General features: G+C 48.8%; 1 protein-coding gene across 1 annotated transcript in view; it reads left to right on the top strand.

Annotated features, from left to right (window-relative positions):
- TM4SF19 (transmembrane 4 L six family member 19) overlaps positions 1-22,289 on the top strand; it is a 54,105-nt gene that overhangs the window by 8,876 nt on the left and 22,940 nt on the right. Inside the window, exon 4 of the mRNA XM_063915571.1 lies at positions 9,882-10,056. Within this exon, the coding sequence (XP_063771641.1) occupies positions 9,882-10,056 (175 nt within the window). The remainder of the gene's footprint in view (positions 1-9,881; positions 10,057-22,289) is intronic.

Raw genomic sequence — 22,289 nt, 5'->3', positions numbered from 1 at the left:
CTTACAAGGTTTATGTATAAAAAGACAGACAGATATAGGCATACATAGGCCAGCTTTTACAGTGAAAGAGCAGTAACTGGAGCACACCTACATCCATTCAGCAGACTCTGTAGTAAAGTACTGACAGGTAGATGTATACATTTTTATTTTTGGTGCGTTATGGATGCTGGAGCATATCGCAGTTTTTTACCGGCGATATGCTCTCGCACTTCACCTGAATGTATGTCCCCCTGGTGAGGTCTTTTACCGCTGCGCTATGTTGGCCCACTGGTGAAGTGTGCTCCTGTGTCCTTGCGGCTGTCGGTGTGGGTCTGCGCATGCACACGAGACCTCCTTCCCACTGTCCTCCGCTCCTGTAGTAGTGCGCATGCGTGTCCTCTGTCCTGTGATGCCGTGGATGTGTGCCGAGGTGGCGGGTTACAATTAACTTTATTCAAAATATCACAAACAAACATGGCCGCCGGCAGAAAAAAATACATTTGGGAGCCGCACCGCATGGAAAACAACAGCGAAGTCGAAGACTGCAGGCGCCGAAGTGGAGATCCGAAAAAGCCCTTCATACATTGGTAAGTCCTGCCGCCGCCAGCTAGAGGGTGGTGACGGCGAAAAGGGGAGGGGCCCATAGCGCAGCACGAAAAAAACAACCAAATCCTCATTCATACATCGGGAGGTGCGGTAACTGCAGCAAATAGCGTGCGCAGTTACCGTTTTTACACAGAAAAACAGTTCATACATCTACCCCTGAGAGAGACATGGGGGCTTTCCTGTGAGATGCAGACTGTAAGGGAATTCCAGCAAGTATGCCCTTATTTTAAAGTGGCAATCATTTACATCAGCACAGAAGTGCTGTAAACATTATTAATTAATAATTTTCTTTTTTTCACAGGTGTTTGCAACTTTTTTATTTAATTCATTATTTTAATCTCTCTCTTTTTTCTAGCGCTCCTGTTTTTATCTATTTACTGTTATTACGAATTTAAAGGAGCAGCTCCACACTTTTTTAGCGCGGGTCATTTACCACATTTATTTACAATGCAAAGGCAACTATTACATAAGCCCCATTTCTCATACGTCCTAGAGGATGCTGGGGACGCTTCAAGAACCATGGGGTATAGACAGGATCCGCAGGAGACATAGGCACACTTTAAGACTTTGATTGGGTGTGAACTGGCTCCTCCCTCTATGCCCCTCCTCCAGACTCCAGTTTAGATTCTGTGCCCAGTGAGACTGGTCACACACAGGGGAGCTCTACTGAGTTTCTCTGAAAAGACTTTGTTAGGTGTATTATTTTCAGGGAGACCTGCTGGCTACAGGCTCCCTGCATCGTGGGAGTGAGGGGAGAGAAGCAGACCTACTTCTTCTGAGTTCAAGGGCTCTGCTTCTTAGGCTACTGGACATCATTAGCTCCAGAGGGTTCGATCACTTGGTGCGCCTAGCTGCTTGTTCCCGGAGCCGCGCCGTCACCCCCTTCACAGAGCCAGAAGACAGAAGCCGGGTAAGTATAAGAAGAAACGAAGACTTCAGTGAAGGCAGAAGACTTCAGTGTTGAGGTACCGCGCAGCACGCCATGCTCCCACACACACACAGCGGCACTTGCAGGGTGCAGGGCGCAGGTGGGGCGCCCTGCGCAGCATGAATACTGAAGTCTTAACACTGGCAAATACATATATTAAAAGTGTCTAGGCACTAAATATAGATCCCCCGCCAGTATAAATATATGGATTTGAGCTAAACTGAAGCGTGCCGATGAGGGGGCGTGGCTTAGCCCTCTCAGATCTAACCAGCGCCATTTTCTCTTCACAGAAGCTGCAGAGACGCTGGCCTCGACCTCCACACTGCTGTACAAGTAACAGGGTGCAAAGGGGGGGGGGGGCACAGTAGATTTGGGTCTTTTATCTTTATTATTAAAGCGCTAGCAGGTCTGAGGCATTGTATGTAATGTCTCAGTACCGGGTAGGGCGCTGGGTTGTGAGCTGGCAAACTCCTTCTGTGTCTTTCTAACAGGCTTTGCTGTGGGTCTGTCCCCTATAGCCCAGTGTGATTGCAGGTGTCTGTACGTGTGTGTCGACATGTCTGAGGCTGAGTGCTCTTCCCAGGAGGATGCCGGTGTGGGGACAGGAAAGACTGTGGAAGTGACCGTGTCGGCACCGCCGACTGCTGAGTGGGTAAATATGTTGAGTGTTTTGAATGCAAATGTGGCTCGGTTGACTAAGAGATTAGATAAATCAGAGTCCAAGAACCAGACATGGAAGAAATCCATGGAAGATGCATTGTCACAGGCTCAGACCCCTTCGGGGTCACAGAAACGTGCATTTACCCAGATAGCGGATACAGATACCGACACGGACTCTGATTCCAGTGTCGACTATAGTGGTGCCAGATTAAATCAGAAACTGGCCAAAAGTATTCAGTACATGATTGTGGCGATAAAAGACGTATTAGATATCACGGAGGACCCTACTGTTCCTGATACTAGGGTCTGTATGTTTAAAGGAAAGAAACCTGAGGTAACGTGTCCTCCCTCATGAACTGAACGCTCTTTTTGAACAAGCTTGGGAAAATCCTGACAGGAAGGTACAGGTTCCCAAAAGAATCCCAATGGCATATCCGTTCCCTTCTGGGGACAGGGAAAAGTGGGAGTCAATCCCCTCGGTGGACAAAGCGCTATCGCGTCTGTCCAAGAAGGTGGCGCTTCCGTCTCCGGACACGGCTGCCTTAAAGGATCCTGCGGATCGTAAGCAGGAAAATACACTAAAATCAATTTATGTCACTACAGGTTCGCTACTCAGACCTGCCGTTGCTTCGGCATGGGTGAGTAGCGCTATTGAAAAGTGGGCAGGTAACTTGTCATCTGAGATAGACTCCCTAGACAGGGATAGCGTGCTTTTGACTCTGGGTCATATCAGGGACGCTGCAGCATATTTAAAAGGAGCTGCAAGGGATATTGGCATTTTGGGATCAAGGGCCAATGCCATGGCTGTCTCGGCTAGAAGGGCATTGTGGATTCATCAATGGAATACTGATGCTGATTCAAAGAAAGCTATGGAGTCTCTCCCGTTTAACGGTAGTGTCTTGTTTGGTGACGGCCTCACTGACCTGGTATCTACGGCTACCACGGGTAAGTTGTCAATTTTGCCTTATGTTCCTGCACAACAAAAGAAAACGCCCCACTATCAGATGCAGTCCTTTTGGCCCAATAAATTCAAGAAAGGACGAGGGTCCTCCTTCCTTGCTGCGAGAGGTAGAGGACGGGGAAAGAGGTCATAGGCTGTGGCAAGTTCCCAAGAGCAGAAGTCCTCTCCGGCTTCTACCAAATCCACCGCATGACGCTGGGGCTCCTCTGCGGGAGTCCGCACCGGTGGGGGCACGTCTCAAATTCTTCAGTCAGGTCTGGGTGCGCTCGGACCTAGATCCTTGGATATTAGAAATAGTAACCCAAGGGTACAAATTAGAGTTTCAGGACGTGCCCCCTCACCGATTTTTCAAATCGGCCTTGCCAGCTTCTCAGCTAGAAAGGGAAGTGGTATGAGCAGCGATACTAAAGCTGTCATTGTCACGGTACCCCCATCACAACAGGGGGAGGGTTTTTATTCGAGTCTGTTCGTGGTCCCAAAGCCGGATGGCTGTCAAACCGATTCTGAACCTAAAATCCCTAAATTTCTTTCTGAAAAGGTTCAAATTCAAAATGGAATCTCTCCGAGCAGTGATCTCCAGTCTGGAAGAGGGGGATTTTATGGTGTCTGTCGAGATAAAGGATGCTTACTTACATGTTCCCATATATCCTCCACATCAGGCATACCTGAGGTTTGCAACTCAGGATTGTCATTACCAATTTCAGACGTTGCCATTTGGTCTGTCCACGGCACCACGGATTTTCACCAAGATTATGGCGGAAATTATGGTTCTCCTGCGCAAGCGGGGAGGCACAATTATCCCATACTTGGACGATCTCCTCATAAAGGCGAGATCCCAGGAGCAATTACTGAAAAATGTTGCGCTCTCACTGACGATTCTGCAACAACATGGTTGGCTCCTAAACTTGCCAAAATCACAGTTGGTTCCGACGACACGCCTGTCGTTCCTGGGTATGATTCTGGATACAGAATTACAGAGAGTTTTTCTTCCAGTGGAAAAGGCTCTGGAAATACAGAACATAGTAAAACAGATTGTGAAACCAGCAAAAGTTTCAGTTCTTCAATGCACTCGGCTGCTGGGGAAGATGGTAGCGGCCTACGAGGCCATTCCGTATGGCAGGTTCCATGCCAGGGTCTTTCAGTGGGACCTGTTGGACAAGTGGTCCGGATCTCACCTGGACATGCACCGGAAAATAATCCTATCTTCCAGGACCAGGATCTCCCTTCTGTGGTGGCTGCACAGTTCTCACCTTCTGGAGGGACACAGGTTCGGGATTCAGAATTGGATTCTGGTGACCATGGATGCAAGTCTCCAAGGCTGGGGAGCAGTCACACGGGAGGAATTTTCAGGGAAAATGGTCAAACCAGGAAGCTTGTGTGCACATAAACATTCTGGAATTAAGGGCCGTTTACAACGGCATTCTGAAAGCGGAACATATTCTTCGCGGTCTGCCAGTCTTGATTCAGTCAGACAACAGAACAGCAGTGGCGTACATAAACCGCCAGGGTGGAACAAAGAGCAGAGCGGCGATGGCCGAGGCCACGAAAGTTCTTCGCTGGGCGGATAGACATGCAAGCGCGCTGTCAGCAGTCTTCATTCCAGGAGTGGACAACTGGGAAGCAGACTTCCTCAGCATACACGATCTCCATCCAGGAGAGTGGGGTCTTCATCAAGAGGTCTTTGCAGAAGTGACAAGTCGTTGGGGAATTCCTCAAATAGACATGATGGCGTCCCGCCTCAACAAGAAACTTCAGAGATATTGTTCCAGGTCAAGGGACCCTCAAGCAATAGCGGTGGACGCCCTAGTGACACCGTGGGTGTTTCCGTCGGTCTATGTGTTCCCTCCACTTCCACTCATTCCAAAGGTGATAAAGATTATAAGAAGAACAAGGGTTCAGGCGGTACTCATTGTTCCAGACTGGCCAAGGAGGGCCTGGTATCCAGATCTTCAGGAGTTACTCATAGAAGATCCCTGGCCGCTTCCTCTACGGGAGGACCTGTTACAACAACGTCCGTGCGTGTATCAGGACTTGCTGCGTTTGACGGCATGGCGGTTGAACGCCATATCCTAGCCAGAAAGGGTATTCCCAGTGAAGTTATTCCCACTCTGCTTCAGGCTAGAAAGGAAGTAACGGCAAAGCATTACCACCGTATTTGGAGAAAATATGTGTCTTGGTGTGAATCCAAGAAGGCTCCTACGGAGGGATTTCAGCTGGGGCGTTTGCTCCATTTTTTGCAAGCAGGTGTGGATGCGGCCCTTAAGTTGGGCTCAATTAAAGTACAAATTTCGGCCTTATCTATTTTCTTTCAAAAAGAATTGGCCTCCCTTCCAGAAGTTCAGACCTTCGTGAAAGGTGTGCTACACATCCAACCTCCATTTGTGCCCCCAGTGGCACCGTGGGATCTTAATGTGGTATTGCAGTTTCTGCAATCTCATTGGTTTGAACCGTTACGTAAGATTGAGTTCAAATTCCTTACTTGGAAAGTAGTCATGTTGTTGGCCTTGGCATCCGCAAGGCGGGTATCTGAGTTGGCGGCTTTGTCTCACAAAAGCCTCTATTTAATCTTCCATGCTGATAGAGCGGAGTTGAGAACTCGTCAACAATTTCTACCAAAAGTGGTTTCATCATTTCATGTAAACCAACCAATTGTGGTGCCAGTGGCTACTGACGCCCTGGCGGAGTCAGTCTCTCTATGTGGTCAGAGCTTTGAAGATATGTCGCCAGAACGGCGCAGCTTAGGAAAACAGAGGCTCTGTTTGTCCTGTGGGCTCCCAACAAGATTGGGGCTCCTGCTTCTAAGCAGACTATTGTGCGCTGGATCTGTAATACGATTCAGCAGGCTCATTCTACGGCAGGATTGCCGTTACCGAAATCTGTAAAAGCCCATTCTACCAGAAAGGTGGGCTCCTCCTGGGCGGCTGCCTGAGGGGTCTCGGCATTACAGCTTTGCCGAGCGGCTACTTGGTCGGGATCAAACACCTTTGCAAAGTTTTACAAGTTTGATACCCTGGCTGAGGAGGACGTCTTGTTTGGTCAATCGGTGCTGCAGAGTCATCCGCACTCACCCGCCCGTTCTAGAGCTTTGGTATAAACCCCATGGTTCTTGAAGCATCCCCAACATCCTTTAGGACGTATGAGAAAATAGGCTTTTAATACCTACCAGTAAATCCTTTTCTCTTAGTCCGTAGAGGATGCTGGGCGCCCGTCCCTGTGCGTACACTATCTGCAGTACTTGTTTTCATAGTTATTGCTTGTGTTTCACAAAGGTTGTGTTTCAGTTATGGTCAGCCTGTTGCTGATTTTGTTCATGCCGTTGACTGGAATTCTGTTAATGCCATGTTGTACGGCGTGTTTGTGGTGTGAGCTGGTATGTATCTCACCCTTAGTTAACAATAAATTCTTTTCCTCTAAATGTCCGTCTCCCTGGGCACAGTTACTTAAACTGGAGTCTGGAGGAGGGGCATAGAGGGAGGAGCCAGTTCACACCCAATCAAAATCTTAAAGTGTGCCTATGTCTCCTGCGGATCCTGTCTATACCCCATGGTTCTTGAAGCGTCCCCAGCATCCTCTACGGACTAAGAGAAAAGGATTTACCGGTAGGTATTAAAATCCTATTGTTACTAAAGGAGTCCCCATAACGTATAATGGAACTATATGACTCAAGCAAACTCTTCATTACATCTAAGCAACTCTTTATAGAAAACATATGGACTTGAGCAACACTTTCATTTAAATGACATATATACAGTGGTGCAAGTATGCGGGTATGCTTGAGTACGGAGTACCCTTAAGAATTTGGCAGCGGGTACGCAGTACCACCTGCTACACACTTTGCACCCCTGACCGCCATTACCACAATTATAATGCACCACAAAACATCCTGGGGGAATTACTATATATTGTTATCAAATTGGGGGCATTACTATATGTATTTATTATACTGGAGGCATTACCATATATTTCTAGCCTTGCCCCCAGAGTCCAAAGAAAAGGGTCTGTGTTGTCCGCGTGTCATGTAGCCACTCCCACTAGTGACATGTGGCCATGCTCCCTCACAACACATGACTACACCCATTTTTAGGCACTCCGTACCACTAAGAAAATATTTCTACTTGCACCACTGCATATACATGCATAAAGTGAACAAAGTACTAATATCAACAATTCTGTGCACATAGAAGAGGATACACTTGTGGGTTTGCTATAGAGTACACTCATCTCCATATAAGTGAGATCATATTGTTAATGGTAGAGTTTGAGACAAACAAAGTGAATTATTTCAGTCTGGCTATGTGAAAGCCTCAGGGTATATATATGGTTTTTTTTATTAATTATTAACAGTTTTTTATATAGCGCAGCATATTCTGTTGCACTTTACAATTGGAAACAACAGTGATAAGACAAAACTGGGTAATAACAGACAGACATAGAGGTAGGAAGGCCCTGCTCGCAGGCTTACAATCTAAAGGGTGTAGAGCAGGGGTCTTCAACCCGTGGCCCGCGGGCCACAGGTGGCCCGCTGCTATGGTTTCCATGGCCCGCCGACGCGCCCGCCCGCAGCGCACATATGAACACAAAAAAAAAAAAATTTTTTTTTTCCCTTTCCCGGAGTCATGTGACTCCCCCGCACTGTCACTGGTTGCCTGTGAAGAAGGGGAGTAGCTCCTCTTAGGCTGGTCAGTGGTCTGGTCACCCTTACTGTGTCTCCCTCCCTGTGTCTCCCTCCGCCTGCAGTGTTGAATAGGTGGGTGAGAGCGGCGGGGACCCGGCTGGGGGGGGGTGCGGCAAGTTACCATTGAGAGCAGGGGGCAGTGCGGGAACCCGGCGGGCGGGAGCGGAGGGGGTGCGGCAGCATGTATGCAGCCTGAGCATGGCTGTGTGCGGCGGGGACCCGGCGCGGGGGGGGGGGGGCTGCGGCAGGAGAATAAAAGTGTATAAGTGTTGAGGGCAGGGGGCAGTGCAGGAACCCGGCGTGCGGGAGCGGCGGGGACGGGGGTGCGGCAGCCTGAGCATGGCAGTGAATAAATTAGTATTGAGGGCAGGGGGCGTGGCGGGGGACCCAGCAGGGGGTGTATTAAGTATTAAGAGCAGAGATGGCAGGGAGCATGCTTTGACAATGCTGCTGTCTGTCTGTGATGGGGAGGAGGGAGGGTATGATAGCACCTATGTCTTGACATAGGCGCTATCATACCCTCCCTCCCCCCATCACAGACAGACAGCAGCAATATTGTGAAAGCATGCCCACATTATACCCACCAGTCCAGTGATACTGCCGTATGAGTCCAGTTCAGTGCTTACAGACCAACATCTTGAGAATACTCTGCGCATAGCGACTTCTAACATTGATGCCAACATCGACAAGCTGGCCAAGCAAAAACAATGCCAAGTTTCCCACTGATATGAACTTATTATAATAACAAAGGTAAAGTAGACCATGTTTCATTCATTAAATTACAATAATTATCTTTTGAAGTCTTTTTTATGGTCTTATGAGTCTAGAAAAGGTCTCATTACAATCATAAATTAAAATATAGATTCTAAATACCGCAGTATAGCTTAGTGGCCCTCGGCTTCGTTTCATTTTTTTATGTGGCCCACACTGTCTTAAAGGTTGAAGACCCCTGGTGTAGAGTGTATACTGTGTCTATATAGTGTAACAATTACTTAACCCTAGTGGTGCCTAAGTAAAGTTTCTTAGTTTTCATTTGTATACTGGGCCCTGTGCATTGGTAGATTCGAAAATGTAGGTAAATCCGTATGAATGGTATTTGTTATTCATGAAGTAAGGCCTATATACTAGATACCCATAAATGGTTTCTCCTGTCATGTGCTGTGAAAACAGTGAAGCTATTGTTTGAACCTGTTATTTATGTACATTCTTTTGGTAAATGTGATGAAGAAGGGGGTCATGCAGAAGAAAATAAAATGTACCATCTGATGAACGTTACCCTGGACTGCTGGAATGCTGGCCATACACTAGGACGACCAGCATCCGATCTGATTCCTGTCACGATTTCCTTTCAATTCCCCGGGGAGCTCTGGACACACCTTTTTTTTCTTTCTTTTTTCTGGACACACGATGTGCATGTGATGAAGCATACGATCTATCGAGCGGACGTATTCCTCACATGATCACCTTGAAAAAAATGGCACTCAAAATGACGCAGATCGAATGTTCCATCGGACGATGCATTGTAATAGTATTAAACATGGTACGATGTGCATACAATTGCGACGGATAATATGGGCTGCACCTATAATCAGAGGATGCGACATGCGACTGTGCATCATAATAGTACCTAAAACATGCACAATGTGCACACGATGCATCGAACAAACATCGAAATCGTACATTCGTACACGATATCATCCTAGTGTATGACCAGCTTAAGCGATTAAATATACAGTACACTGCACTTGCACCTCGCCTTTCATGGTGTAGTCACAGAGCACTACTGTAGCTCAGGGTTTTCCCATGTAGGCCACACACTGCATATACATGGGTGGTGCACATATTTCCCTTAGTAGCCCACTATACAGGCATAGCATAGGGTGGGTTACATTAGGGCTGGCAAAAGACAATATTTCAGTAACTGACAAATATTCCCTAGCTAAAAAAGAAAAGAAAAAAAAGAAATAATAAAAAAATGAGTGTATAGCAATAGTAAGAAATCAAGGTGATGAACAGATGAATATGTATGTTCTTTGAAATATAGTTTAGCATTATTTTTCTCTGCCTTGCAGCATCTCTACGTCAGGCATGTCCTCCATTTGCATTGAGCCTCCATCAATCTTGACCTGGAACTCTGCTTTCTTCCTGTCCCTGTCCCTAATCAACATGTTGCAGATTGTGCTGTGTCTTTCCCAGTTCTTGAATGCCTGTCTTGGGGTGGTCTGCGGACAATGTGAGCAGAAAAAGGTTTGTATTGCTGAAAGTATTGCCTGGTCTTTCCTGGCCATGTGACATCTGCAGCAGATCTCTCCGGTACAAATCCAGATCAGTGCATGTTTAAGTCCTATTAATATATAGCCCGGTGCACAACCCGCTGAGGGGACAGTGTTAGGTGGGGAGTTCGACTGGGGCGATACACCTGTCAAACCGTACTGCAGGTGTCCTAAGGCGAGCTCAGGGAGGACAGAAACCTTCCATGGAGCAGAAAGGCAAAAGAGCAGAAGAGTTTTGTGCGAGGCAGACCAGCTCCCTTGCTGTGATCTACTGGTAGTCATCCCTTGAGCCAAGTTTGGGCCCTTCTGCTCAGTGGAAGGTTTCTGTCCTTCCTGAGCTCGCCTTAGGACACCTGGGTTGCAGTTTGACAGGTATACCACCCTAGTCTTCTAGAAACTGCCCCAATAGTATAGAATATTTTACAGGAGGAGTACTTTGGCAAGTCATATGTATACTCTTAATTTGACATTTCTCTGACGTCCTAGTGGATGCTGGGAACTCCGTAAGGACCATGGGGAATAGCGGCTCCGCAGGAGACTGGGCACAACTAAAGAAAGCTTTAGGACTACCTGGTGTGCACTGGCTCCTCCCTCTATGACCCTCCTCCAGACCTCAGTTAGAATTTTGTGCCCGGCTGAGCTGGATGCACACTAGGGGCTCTCCTGAGCTCTTAGAAAAATAAAGTTTATTTTAGGTTTTTTATTTTCAGTGAGATCTGCTGGCAACAAACTCACTACTACGAGGGACTAAGGGGAGAGAAGCGAACCTACCTGCTTGCAGCTAGCTTGGGCTTCTAGGCTACTGGACACCATTAGCTCCAGAGGGATCGAACACAGGCCCAGCATCGGTCGTCCGGTCCCGGAGCCACGCCGCCGTCCCCCTTACAGAGCCAGAAGCAAGAAGAGGGTCCTGGAAATCGGCGGCAGAAGACTTCGGTCTTCATCAAGGTAGCGCACAGCACTGCAGCTGTGCGCCATTGCTCCCCATGCACACCACACACTCCGGTCACTGATGGGTGCAGGGCGCTGGGGGGGGGGGGGGGGCGCCCTGGGCTGCAATATTGAGTACCTTGGCTGGCAAATAACACATAATATAGTCATAGAGACTATATATGTGTAAAATACCCCTGCCAGATATACATAGAAAAAAGCGGGAGAAGTCCGCCGAAAAAGGGGCGTGGCTATCTCCCTCAGCACACTGGCGCCATTTTCCCTCACAGCTCCGCTGGAAGGATCGCTCCCAGGCTCTCCCCTGCAGTTTCCAGACTACATAGGGTAAAAAAGAGAGGGGGGGCACAAAATTTAGGCGCAATATTGTGTATACAAGCAGCTATTGGGAAAAATCACTCAGTTATAGTGTTAATCCCTGTGTTATATAGCGCTGTTGGTGTGTGCTGGCATACTCTCTCTCTGTCTCCCCAAAGGGCTTTGTGGGGTCCTGTCCTCAGTCAGAGCATTCCCTGTGTGTGTGCGGTGTGTCGGTACGGCTGTGTCGACATGTTTGATGAGGAGGCTTATGTGGAGGCGGAGCAGGTGCCGATAAATGTGATGTCACCCCCTGCGGGGTCGACACCTGAGTGGATGGTTATGTGGAAGGAATTATGCGACAGTGTCAACTCCTTACATAAAAGGTTTGATGACATAGCAGATGTGGGATAGCCGGCTTCTCAGCCTGTGCCTGCCCAGACGTCTCTAAAGCCATCAGGTGCTCTAAAACGCCCACTACCTCAGATGGCAGACACAGATGTCGACACGGATACTGACTCCAGTGTCGACGACGATGAGACTAGTGTACATTCCAATAGAGCCATTCGTTATATGATTATGGCAATGAAAAATGTGTTGCACATTTCTGATATTACCCCAGGTACCACAAAAAAGGGTATTATGTTTGGGGAGAAAAAGCTACCAGTGGTGTTTCCCCCATCTGATGAATTCAATGAAGTGTGTGAAGAAGCGTGGGCTTCCCCCGATAAGAAACTGGTAATTTCAAAAAAGTTACTAATGGCGTACCCTTTCCCGCCAGAGGACAGGTCACGTTGGGAGACATCCCCTAGGGTGGATAAAGCGCTCACACGTCTGTCTAAAAAGGTGGCACTACCGTCTCCGGACACGGCCGCCCTAAAGGAACCTGCGGATAGAAAGCAGGAGGCTATCCTGAAGTCTGTATATACACACTCAGGAATTATACTGAGACCGGCTATTGCTTCAGCATGGATGTGCAGTGCTGCAGCTGCGTGGTCAGATTCCCTGTCGGAAAACATTGATACCCTATATAGGGACACTATATTGCTAACCGTAGAGCATATTAAAGACGCTGTCTTATACATGAGAGATGCACAGAGGGATATTTGCCGGCTGGCATCTAAAATAAACGCAATGTCCATTTCTGCCAGGAGAGGATTGTGGACTCGGCAGTGGACAGGAGATGCAGATTCTAAAAGGCACATGGAAGTTTTGCCTTACAAGGGTGAGGAGTTGTTTGGGGATGGTCTCCCGGACCTCGTTTCCACAACGACAGCTGGGAAGTCAGCATTTTTACCCCATGTTCCCTCACAGCCAAAGGAAGCACCGTATTATCAGGTACAGTCCTTTCGGCCCCAGAAAGGCAAGCGGGTTAGAGGCGCGTCCTTTCTGCCCAGAGGCAGAGGTAGAGGGAAAAATCTGCAACATACAGCCAGTTCCCAGGAACAAAAGTCCTCCCCCGCTTCCTCTAAGTCCACCGCATGACGCTGGGGCTCCACAGGCGGAGCCAGGTACGGTGGGGGCCCGTCTCAAGAACTTCAGCGACCAGTGGGCTCGCTCACGGGTGGATCCCTGGATTCTACAAGTAGTATCTCAGGGGTACAAGCTGGAATTCGAGACGTCTCCCCCTCGCCGTTTCCTCAAATCTGCCTTGCCGACAGCTCCCCCGGACAGGGAGGCAGTGCTGGAGGCGATTCGCAAGCTGTATTCTCAGCAGGTGATAATCAAGGTACCCCTCCTTCAACAAGGACGGGGTTACTATTCCACAATGTTTGTGGTACCGAAACCGGACGGTTCGGTGAGACCCATTTTAAATTTAAAATCCTTGAACACTTATATAAGAAGGTTCAAGTTCAAGATGGAATCGCTCTGGGCGGTGATTGCAAGCCTGGACGAGGGGGATTCCATGGTATCACTGGACATCAAGGATGCTTACCTGCATGTCCCCCTTTACCCTCCTCACCAGGAGTACCTCAGATTTGTGGTACATGACTGTCATTACCAATTCCAGACGTTGCCGTTTGGTCTGTCCACGGCACCGAGGGTATTTACCAAGGTAATGGCCGAAATGATGATACTCCTTCGGAGAAAGGGAGTTTTAATTATCCCGTACTTGGACGATCTCCTTATAAAGGCGAGGTCCAGGGAACAGTTGTTGATCGGTGTAGCACTAGCTCGGGAAGTGCTACAACAGCACGGCTGGATCCTGAATATTCCAAAGTCGCAGCTGGTTCATACAACGCGTCTACTGTTCCTGGGGATGGTTCTGGACACAGAACAGAAAAAAGTATTTCTCCCGGAGGAGAAGGCCAAGGAGTTGTCATCTCTAGTCAGAGACCTCCTAAAACCAAAACAGGTGTCGGTGCACCACTGCACGCGAGTCCTGGGAAAGATGGTTGCTTCTTACGAAGCAATTCCATTCGGAAGGTTCCATGCAAGGATCTTTCAGTGGGATCTGTTGGACAAGTGGTCCGGATCGCATCTTCAGATGCATCGGCTGATAACCCTGTATCCAAGGACCAGGGTGTCGCTGTTGTGGTGGCTGCAGAGTGCTCATCTTCTAGAGGGCCGCAGATTCGGCATACAGGACTGGGTCCTGGTAACCACGTATGCCAGCCTTCGAGGTTGGGGGGCAGTCACACAGGGAAGAAACTTCCAGGGACTATGGACAAGTCAGGAGACTTCCCTACACATAAATATTCTGGAACTAAGGGCCATTTACAATGCCCTAAGTCAGGCAAGACCCGTGCTTCAACACCAGCCGGTGCTGATCCAGTCAGACAACATCACGGCGGTCGCCCATGTAAACCGACAGGACGGCACAAGAAGCAGGATGGCAATGGTAGAAGCCACAAGGATTCTCCGATGGGCGGAAAATCATGTGTTAGCACTGTCAGCAGTGTTCATTCCCGGAGTGGACAACTGGGAAGCAGACTTTCTCAGCAGACACGACCTCCACCCGGGAGAGTGGGGACTTCATCCAGAAGTCTTCCAAATGATTGTACACCGGTGGGAAAGGCCACAGGTGGACATGATGGCGTCCCGCCTCAACAAAAAGCTAAAAAGATATTGCGCCAGGTCAAGGGACCCTCAGGCGATAGCTGTGGACGCTCTGGTAACACCGTGGGTGTACCGGTCGGTGTATGTGTTCCCTCCTCTGCCTCTCATACCCAAGGTACTGAGACTAATAAGAAGGAGAGGAGTAAGAACTATACTCATTGTTCCGGATTGGCCAAGAAGAGCTTGGTACCCAGAACTTCAAGAAATGATCTCAGAGGACCCATGGCCTCTGCCGCTCAGACAGGACCTGCTGCAGCAGGGGCCCTGTCTGTTTCAAGACTTACCGCGGCTGCGTTTGACGGCATGGCGGTTGAACGCCGGATCCTGAAGGAAAAGGGCATTCCGGAGGAAGTTATCCCTACGCTTATTAAAGCTAGGAAAGAAGTGACCGCAAACCATTATCACCGCATATGGCGGAAATATGTTGCGTGGTGTGAGGCCAGGAAGGCCCCAACGGAGGAATTTCAGCTGGGTCGATTTCTGCACTTCCTACAGTCAGGGGTGACTATGGGCCTAAAATTGGGTTCCATTAAGGTCCAGATTTCGGCTATATCGATTTTCTTCCAAAAAGAACTGGCTTCACTACCTGAAGTTCAGACATTTGTTAAGTGAGTGCTGCATATTCAGCCCCATTTTGTGCCCCCAGTGGCACCTTGGGATCTCAATGTGGTGTTGGATTTCCTAAAGTCGCATTGGTTTGAACCACTTAAAACCGTGGAACTAAAATATCTCATGTGGAAAGTGGTCATGCTGTTGGCCCTTGGCTTCGGCCAGGCGTGTGTCAGAATTGGCGGCTTTGTCTTGTAAAAGCCCTTATCTGATTTTCCATATGGATAGGGCGGAATTGAGGACTCGTCCCCAATTTCTCCCAAAGGTGGTTTCAGCGTTTCATTTGAACCAGCCTGTCACGATCCGGGTATCTGGACGCCATTTCTTACCCATCAGATGCCTCCTAAGGCTGGCTCAGCGCTCCAGGACCGGATCCCATCTGTTATCCTGATGTGTACATTCCTGTATCCTCTCCTGTCACTCTGGGACGCTGTCACAGTAAACGCCATATTACACCTGGCATGGCGTCTCCCGCGGCCTCCGCCGCCGTCCCTGAACTTCTGCATGCAGAGTGTCTGAGTGGCGATTACGTCAGCCGCGGCCTCCGCTGTGTCCGCGTGGTTGGATGTGCATCTGTCAGCCTGGCGCCTCCTGTCTCCGGTGGCCGGCGCCGCCATTACTGTTTTCATTACCACATGGATTACAAACCAAACTTCCCTCCAAGTGTCTGCATGGGCGCAGCCATCTTGGATTCTGTCAGCTGATCATTTCCACCAATCTGTTCTCAGTATTGATAATCTGCATAATTGCCTAGCCAATCCCTTCCTTGCTGCAGGTATAAATCCACTGTGCCTGAGCAAGGAAGGCGTCAGTGCTTTGGTTGTCAAACCTAGTTCCTGTTTGTCTCTCTCCTGTGATTGTCTTCCAGGTTCCAGCTCCTGTCTCAAGACTTCCACCATAGAGACCCGCACCAGCATTCCACCTGCGGTGTAGCCTGACTCTCCAATCCATTGTGGATTCATCTGTTTCCAGCTACAACATTACCTGCTTCCAGCTCAGCTTCCAGCAGAGTACAGCTTCCCTTAAAGGGCCGGTGTCCTTTCTACACTTTACCACTCTCCACCGGTATTATTATTTCTCCGCTCTCAAGTTCTACATTTCAGTTCATATTTCATCGCTCCCAAGTTCATTTATTATTTAACTGGTTCCAGCCAGTATCCACTCCGTGCTAACAACAGTCTGGTTCCAGCCAGTATCCACAGCAGCCGTTTTATCTTCAGCAACCCAGCTTTTCCTGGAACACCAGCTGGCACAATCCTGGGTTATCTCCATTGCTACAGTCGGGCCTGGTAAGGACTTTCCATCTAGAAGATTATAAGAACTATCTCACACTACCAGTGCCCTGTGGCTCCTGCCATCCTGTAGTATCCAGGAACTGTATTTATTCTTTGCTGACTTTTACGTTTTCTTTTACTGCTGCTGTGTTGCGGAGTTGTCATAATAAACATCATTGACTTTTATCCAAGTTGTCGTGGTCACGCCTTCGGGCAGTTATTATTCATGTTACTTACATGTCCAGGGGTCTGATACAACCTCCCAGGTTCCGGTACATCTCAGCCCCTACAACTGAGGCTGCCTCCCGTCAGCTCAGGCCCTCAGTTGTGACAGTAAGCACTGACCTAATGAATCCAGCCGGAGACCAGGATCAAGCGGCCAGGCCGATGCAAGAACTGGCAGCCCGACTAGAACATCAGGAGGCTGCACAGGGCCACATCATCCGCTGTCTCCAGGATCTCTCTACTCGGCTGGATGGGATTCAGACAACTCTCCGTGGATCAGGCGCGTCTGGTGCGTCAACCACAGTGACTCCAGCTATAACCCCACCCACCTTACCCATTTCTGCTCCACGTCTTCATCTTCCAACGCCAGCAAAATTTGACGGATCTCCAAGATTCTGCAGGGGATTTCTCAACCAGTGTGAGATTCAGTTTGAGCTACAACCTGGCAATTTTCCCAGTGACTGTACAAAAATTGCCTACATTATTTCTCTTCTCAGTGGCTCAGCCCTTGATTGGGCATCACCGTTATGGGAGAGGTCCGACACCCTGCTATCTTCCTACACTGCCTTCGTGTCAACATTCAGGCGCATCTTCGACGAGCCAGGCCGGGTAACCTCAGCTTCATCCGAGATTCTCCGTTTACGCCAGGGGTCACGTACTGTAGGACAATATCTGATACAGTTCCAGATCCTGGCATCCGAACTGGCATGGAACGACGAGGCCCTGTATGCTGCATTCTGGCATGGCTTATCTGAGCGTATTAAAGATGAGTTAGCTACCAGAGACTTACCTTCTAAGTTAGATGAGCTAATCTCACTCTGCACGAAAGTTGATTTACGTTTCAGAGAGAGAGCAACTGAGCATGGAGGATCATCTGCTCCAAAATCTTCTGCTCCTCCTCCTCGTCAACTGTCACCATCTAAAGATGAGCCCATGCAACTTGGCCGTTCCCGTATAACTCCTGCTGAGCGCCGAAGACGTCTCTCCGAGTCTCTCTGTCTCTATTGTGCAGCTCCGTCTCACACCATTAATGCCTGTCCCAAACGTCCGGGAAACTCCAAATCCTAGCTCGCCAAGGAGAGGGCCGGCTAGGAGTAATGATCTCCTCTCCATCTCCTCAAGATTGTAATCTCCCAGTCTCGCTTCAAGTTGCTCAACGTTATCGGAACGTCATTGCCCTCCTTGATTCCGGAGCAGCTGGGAACTTTATTACCGAAGCCTATGTTAAACGGTGGTCCCTACCCACCGAGAGACTTCCTTCGTCCATTTCTTTAACTGCCGTGGATGGCAGCAAAATTTTTGATGCAGTTATTTCTTTAAGGACTCTACCAGTTCGTCTGAGAGTGGGAGTTCTTCATTCCGAACTTATTTCTTTTTTAGTGATTCCAAGAGCCACACATCCTGTGGTCCTGGGCCTTCCATGGCTCCGTCTTCACAATCCTACAATTGATTGGACGACTACGCAAATCCTGGCATGGGGTTCCTCCTGTGCTGAGACATGTTTGTTTAAAGTATTGCCTGTCTGTTCTTCCTCCCCCAGGTCGTCTGATGTTCCACCTCCTCCATATCAAGATTTCACGGATGTGTTCAGTAAAGCTTCTGCTGATATCCTTCCTCCTCATAGAGAATGGGACTGCCCGATTGATCTCGTTCCAGGGAAGGTTCCACCTCGAGGCCGAACTTATCCGTTGTCTCTGCCTGAGACGCATTCTATGGAGGAATATATTAAAGAGAACCTAGCAAAGGGGTTCATTCGACCTTCTTCTTCTCCAGCCGGCGCAGGCTTCTTTTTTGTAAAAAAGAAAGATGGTGGTCTGCGGCCGTGCATCGACTACAGAGGTTTGAACGACATTACCATCAAGAACCGTTATCCTTTACCCCTGATTACTGAGCTCTTTGACAGAATTAGCGGAGCTACCATCTTTACAAAGCTGGACTTGAGAGGTGCATACAATCTCATCCGGATCCGTGAGGGTGACGAGTGGAAGACCGCCTTTAACACCCGTGACGGACATTATGAGTACCTCGTCATGCCCTTCGGATTGAGCAATGCTCCAGCTGTCTTCCAGCATTTTGTCAATGAGATCTTCAGAGACATTCTATACCGTCATGTCGTGGTCTATCTAGACGATATCCTCATTTTTGCCAACGATTTAGAGGAACATCGTTTTTGGGTTAAAGAGGTTCTGTCCCGTCTCCGTGTCAATCATCTCTATTGCAAGTTAGAAAAATGCGTCTTTGAAGTCAAGTCCATTCCGTTTCTAGGGTACATTGTGTCCGGTTCCGGACTAGAGATGGATCCTGAGAAACTACAAGCAATCCAAAATTGGCCGGTACCCTTAACCCTCAAAGGGGTCCAGAGGTTCTTAGGGTTCGCCAACTATTACCGAAAGTTTATACGAGACTTTTCCACCATTGTGGCGCCTATTACTGCTTTCACTAAGAAGGGTGCTAACCCGTCCAAGTGGTCTGAAGAAGCCATGCAAGCATTTCATCTTTTAAAACAAAGGTTCATCTCTGCGCCTGTTCTGAAACAGCCTGACATCGACTCTCCTTTCATCTTAGAGGTGGATGCCTCCTCCGTTGGAGTAGGAGCGGTGTTATCTCAGAGGGCTAAAGATGGCCATTTACACCCTTGCAGTTTCTTCTCCCGGAAGTTCTCCCCAGCTGAGCGCAACTATGCCATTGGCGACCAGGAGTTGCTAGCCATCAAGCTCGCTCTAGAAGAGTGGAGGTATCTGTTGGAGGGAGCTTCTCATTCAATCACCATACTTACAGACCACAAGAACCTTTTATATCTGAAAGGCGCACAATGTCTCAACCCTCGTCAGGCCAGATGGGCACTTTTCTTTTCCAGGTTCGACTTTAAACTCCAGTTCTGTCCGGGCTCTCAGAATCGCAAGGCCGATGCCCTTTCCCGCTCATGGGAGCAAGAAAATGAGTCAGAGTCTTCAGACAAGCATCCTATTATAAATCCGTTGGCATTCTCCACGGTAGGGATGGACTCTACGCCCCCATCAGGGAAAAGTTTTGTGAAACCGATGCTAAGGAAGAAGCTCATGCATTGGGCCCATGCTTCCCGTTTTGCCGGACATACAGGTATCCAAAAAACCCTGGAGTTTATCTCTAGGTCCTATTGGTGGCCAACTCTGAAAAAGGACGTCTTGGAGTTTATTGCATCTTGCCCAAAGTGTGCTCAACATAAGGTATCCCGCCAGTCGCCTGCGGGGCAACTGGTTCCACTATCTGTTCCCCGTCGACCTTGGACCCATTTGTCGATGGATTTTATTACAGATTTACCCATGTGCAACAAGTTCAATACCATCTGGGTGGTAGTTGACCGGTTCACCAAGATGGCACACTTCATTCCTCTCACCGGTCTTCCGTCAGCTTCCAAGTTGGCTCAAGTATTCATACAAGAGATCTTCCGACTCCACGGTCTTCCTGAAGAAATTATCTCAGATCGAGGAGTTCAATTCACAGCCAAATTCTGGCGAAGTTTATGTCAAGTCCTCCAAGTCAAGCTAAAGTTTTCCACGGCTTACCATCCTCAGACCAATGGTCAAACCGAGAGGGTGAATCAGGACTTGGAGGCCTTCCTCCGCATCTATGTGTCCTCCTCTCAAGATGACTGGGTTCAATTACTTCCCTGGGCCGAGTTCTGTCATAACAACCAGTATCATTCTTCATCTGCTTCAACACCATTCTTCACTAACTTTGGATTCCACCCTAAAGTCCCTGAGTTCCAACCGCTTCCAGCAACTTCTGTTCCCGCAGTGGATATCACCTTGCATCAGTTTGCCAATATCTGGAAGAGCGTACGATCAGCTCTGCTCAAGGCATCGTTCAGGTACAAGAAGTTTGCGGATAAGAAGCGTCGAGCAGTTCCTGCTCTCAAGGTGGGTGATCGGGTATGGTTATCCACGAAGAATTTGAGGTTAAGAGTTCCCAGTATGAAGTTTGCACCTCGCTATATCGGTCCTTTCAAGATTGAACAAGTCATCAATCCTGTTGCTTACAGACTCCAGTTGCCTCCCTTCTTAAAAATACCCAGGACATTCCATGTTTCCCTGTTGAAACCGCTGATCTTGAATCGGTTTCATTCCTCACTTACTCCAACTCCGAAAGTCCAAACTCAACGAGGCGTTGAGTATGAAGTGGCCAAGATCCTGGACTCACGTCACCGTTACGGTCAACTACAATATCTTATTGACTGGAAGGGTTATGGTCCTGAGGAACGTTCATGGACCAATGCTTCTGATGTCCATGCTCCTGCCTTGGTCCGGAGATTCCATTCCAAGTTTCCTCAAAAGCCAAAGAAGTGTCCTGGGGCCACTCCTAAAGGGGGGGGTGCTGTCACGATCCGGGTATCTGGACGCCATTTCTTACCCATCAGATGCCTCCTAAGGCTGGCTCAGCGCTCCAGGACCGGATCCCATCTGTTATCCTGATGTGTACATTCCTGTATCCTCTCCTGTCACTCTGGGACGCTGTCACAGTAAACGCCATATTACACCTGGCATGGCGTCTCCCGCGGCCTCCGCCGCCGTCCCTGAACTTCTGCATGCAGAGTGTCTGAGTGGCGATTACGTCAGCCGCGGCCTCCGCTGTGTCCGCGTGGTTGGATGTGCATCTGTCAGCCTGGCGCCTCCTGTCTCCGGTGGCCGGCGCCGCCATTACTGTTTTCATTACCACATGGATTACAAACCAAACTTCCCTCCAAGTGTCTGCATGGGCGCAGCCATCTTGGATTCTGTCAGCTGATCATTTCCACCAATCTGTTCTCAGTATTGATAATCTGCATAATTGCCTAGCCAATCCCTTCCTTGCTGCAGGTATAAATCCACTGTGCCTGAGCAAGGAAGGCGTCAGTGCTTTGGTTGTCAAACCTAGTTCCTGTTTGTCTCTCTCCTGTGATTGTCTTCCAGGTTCCAGCTCCTGTCTCAAGACTTCCACCATAGAGACCCGCACCAGCATTCCACCTGCGGTGTAGCCTGACTCTCCAATCCATTGTGGATTCATCTGTTTCCAGCTACAACATTACCTGCTTCCAGCTCAGCTTCCAGCAGAGTACAGCTTCCCTTAAAGGGCCGGTGTCCTTTCTACACTTTACCACTCTCCACCGGTATTATTATTTCTCCGCTCTCAAGTTCTACATTTCAGTTCATATTTCATCGCTCCCAAGTTCATTTATTATTTAACTGGTTCCAGCCAGTATCCACTCCGTGCTAACAACAGTCTGGTTCCAGCCAGTATCCACAGCAGCCGTTTTATCTTCAGCAACCCAGCTTTTCCTGGAACACCAGCTGGCACAATCCTGGGTTATCTCCATTGCTACAGTCGGGCCTGGTAAGGACTTTCCATCTAGAAGATTATAAGAACTATCTCACACTACCAGTGCCCTGTGGCTCCTGCCATGCTGTAGTATCCAGGAACTGTATTTATTCTTTGCTGACTTTTACGTTTTCTTTTACTGCTGCTGTGTTGCGGAGTTGTCATAATAAACATCATTGACTTTTATCCAAGTTGTCGTGGTCACGCCTTCGGGCAGTTATTATTCATGTTACTTACATGTCCAGGGGTCTGATACAACCTCCCAGGTTCCGGTACATCTCAGCCCCTACAACTGAGGCTGCCTCCCGTCAGCTCAGGCCCTCAGTTGTGACACAGCCTATTGTGGTGCCTGCGGCTACTCGTGACTTGGAGGACTCCAAGTTGCTGGACGTAGTCCGGGCCCTAAAAATCTATGTTTCCAGGACAGCTGGAGTCAGAAAGACTGACTCGCTATTTATCC

Source organism: Pseudophryne corroboree, chromosome 4, assembly GCF_028390025.1.
Source record: "Pseudophryne corroboree isolate aPseCor3 chromosome 4, aPseCor3.hap2, whole genome shotgun sequence".
Classification (NCBI taxonomy): Eukaryota; Metazoa; Chordata; class Amphibia; order Anura; family Myobatrachidae; genus Pseudophryne; species Pseudophryne corroboree.
The sequence above is the reverse complement of the archived record's forward strand: the minus strand, read 5'-3'. Positions and strand labels throughout refer to the sequence as shown.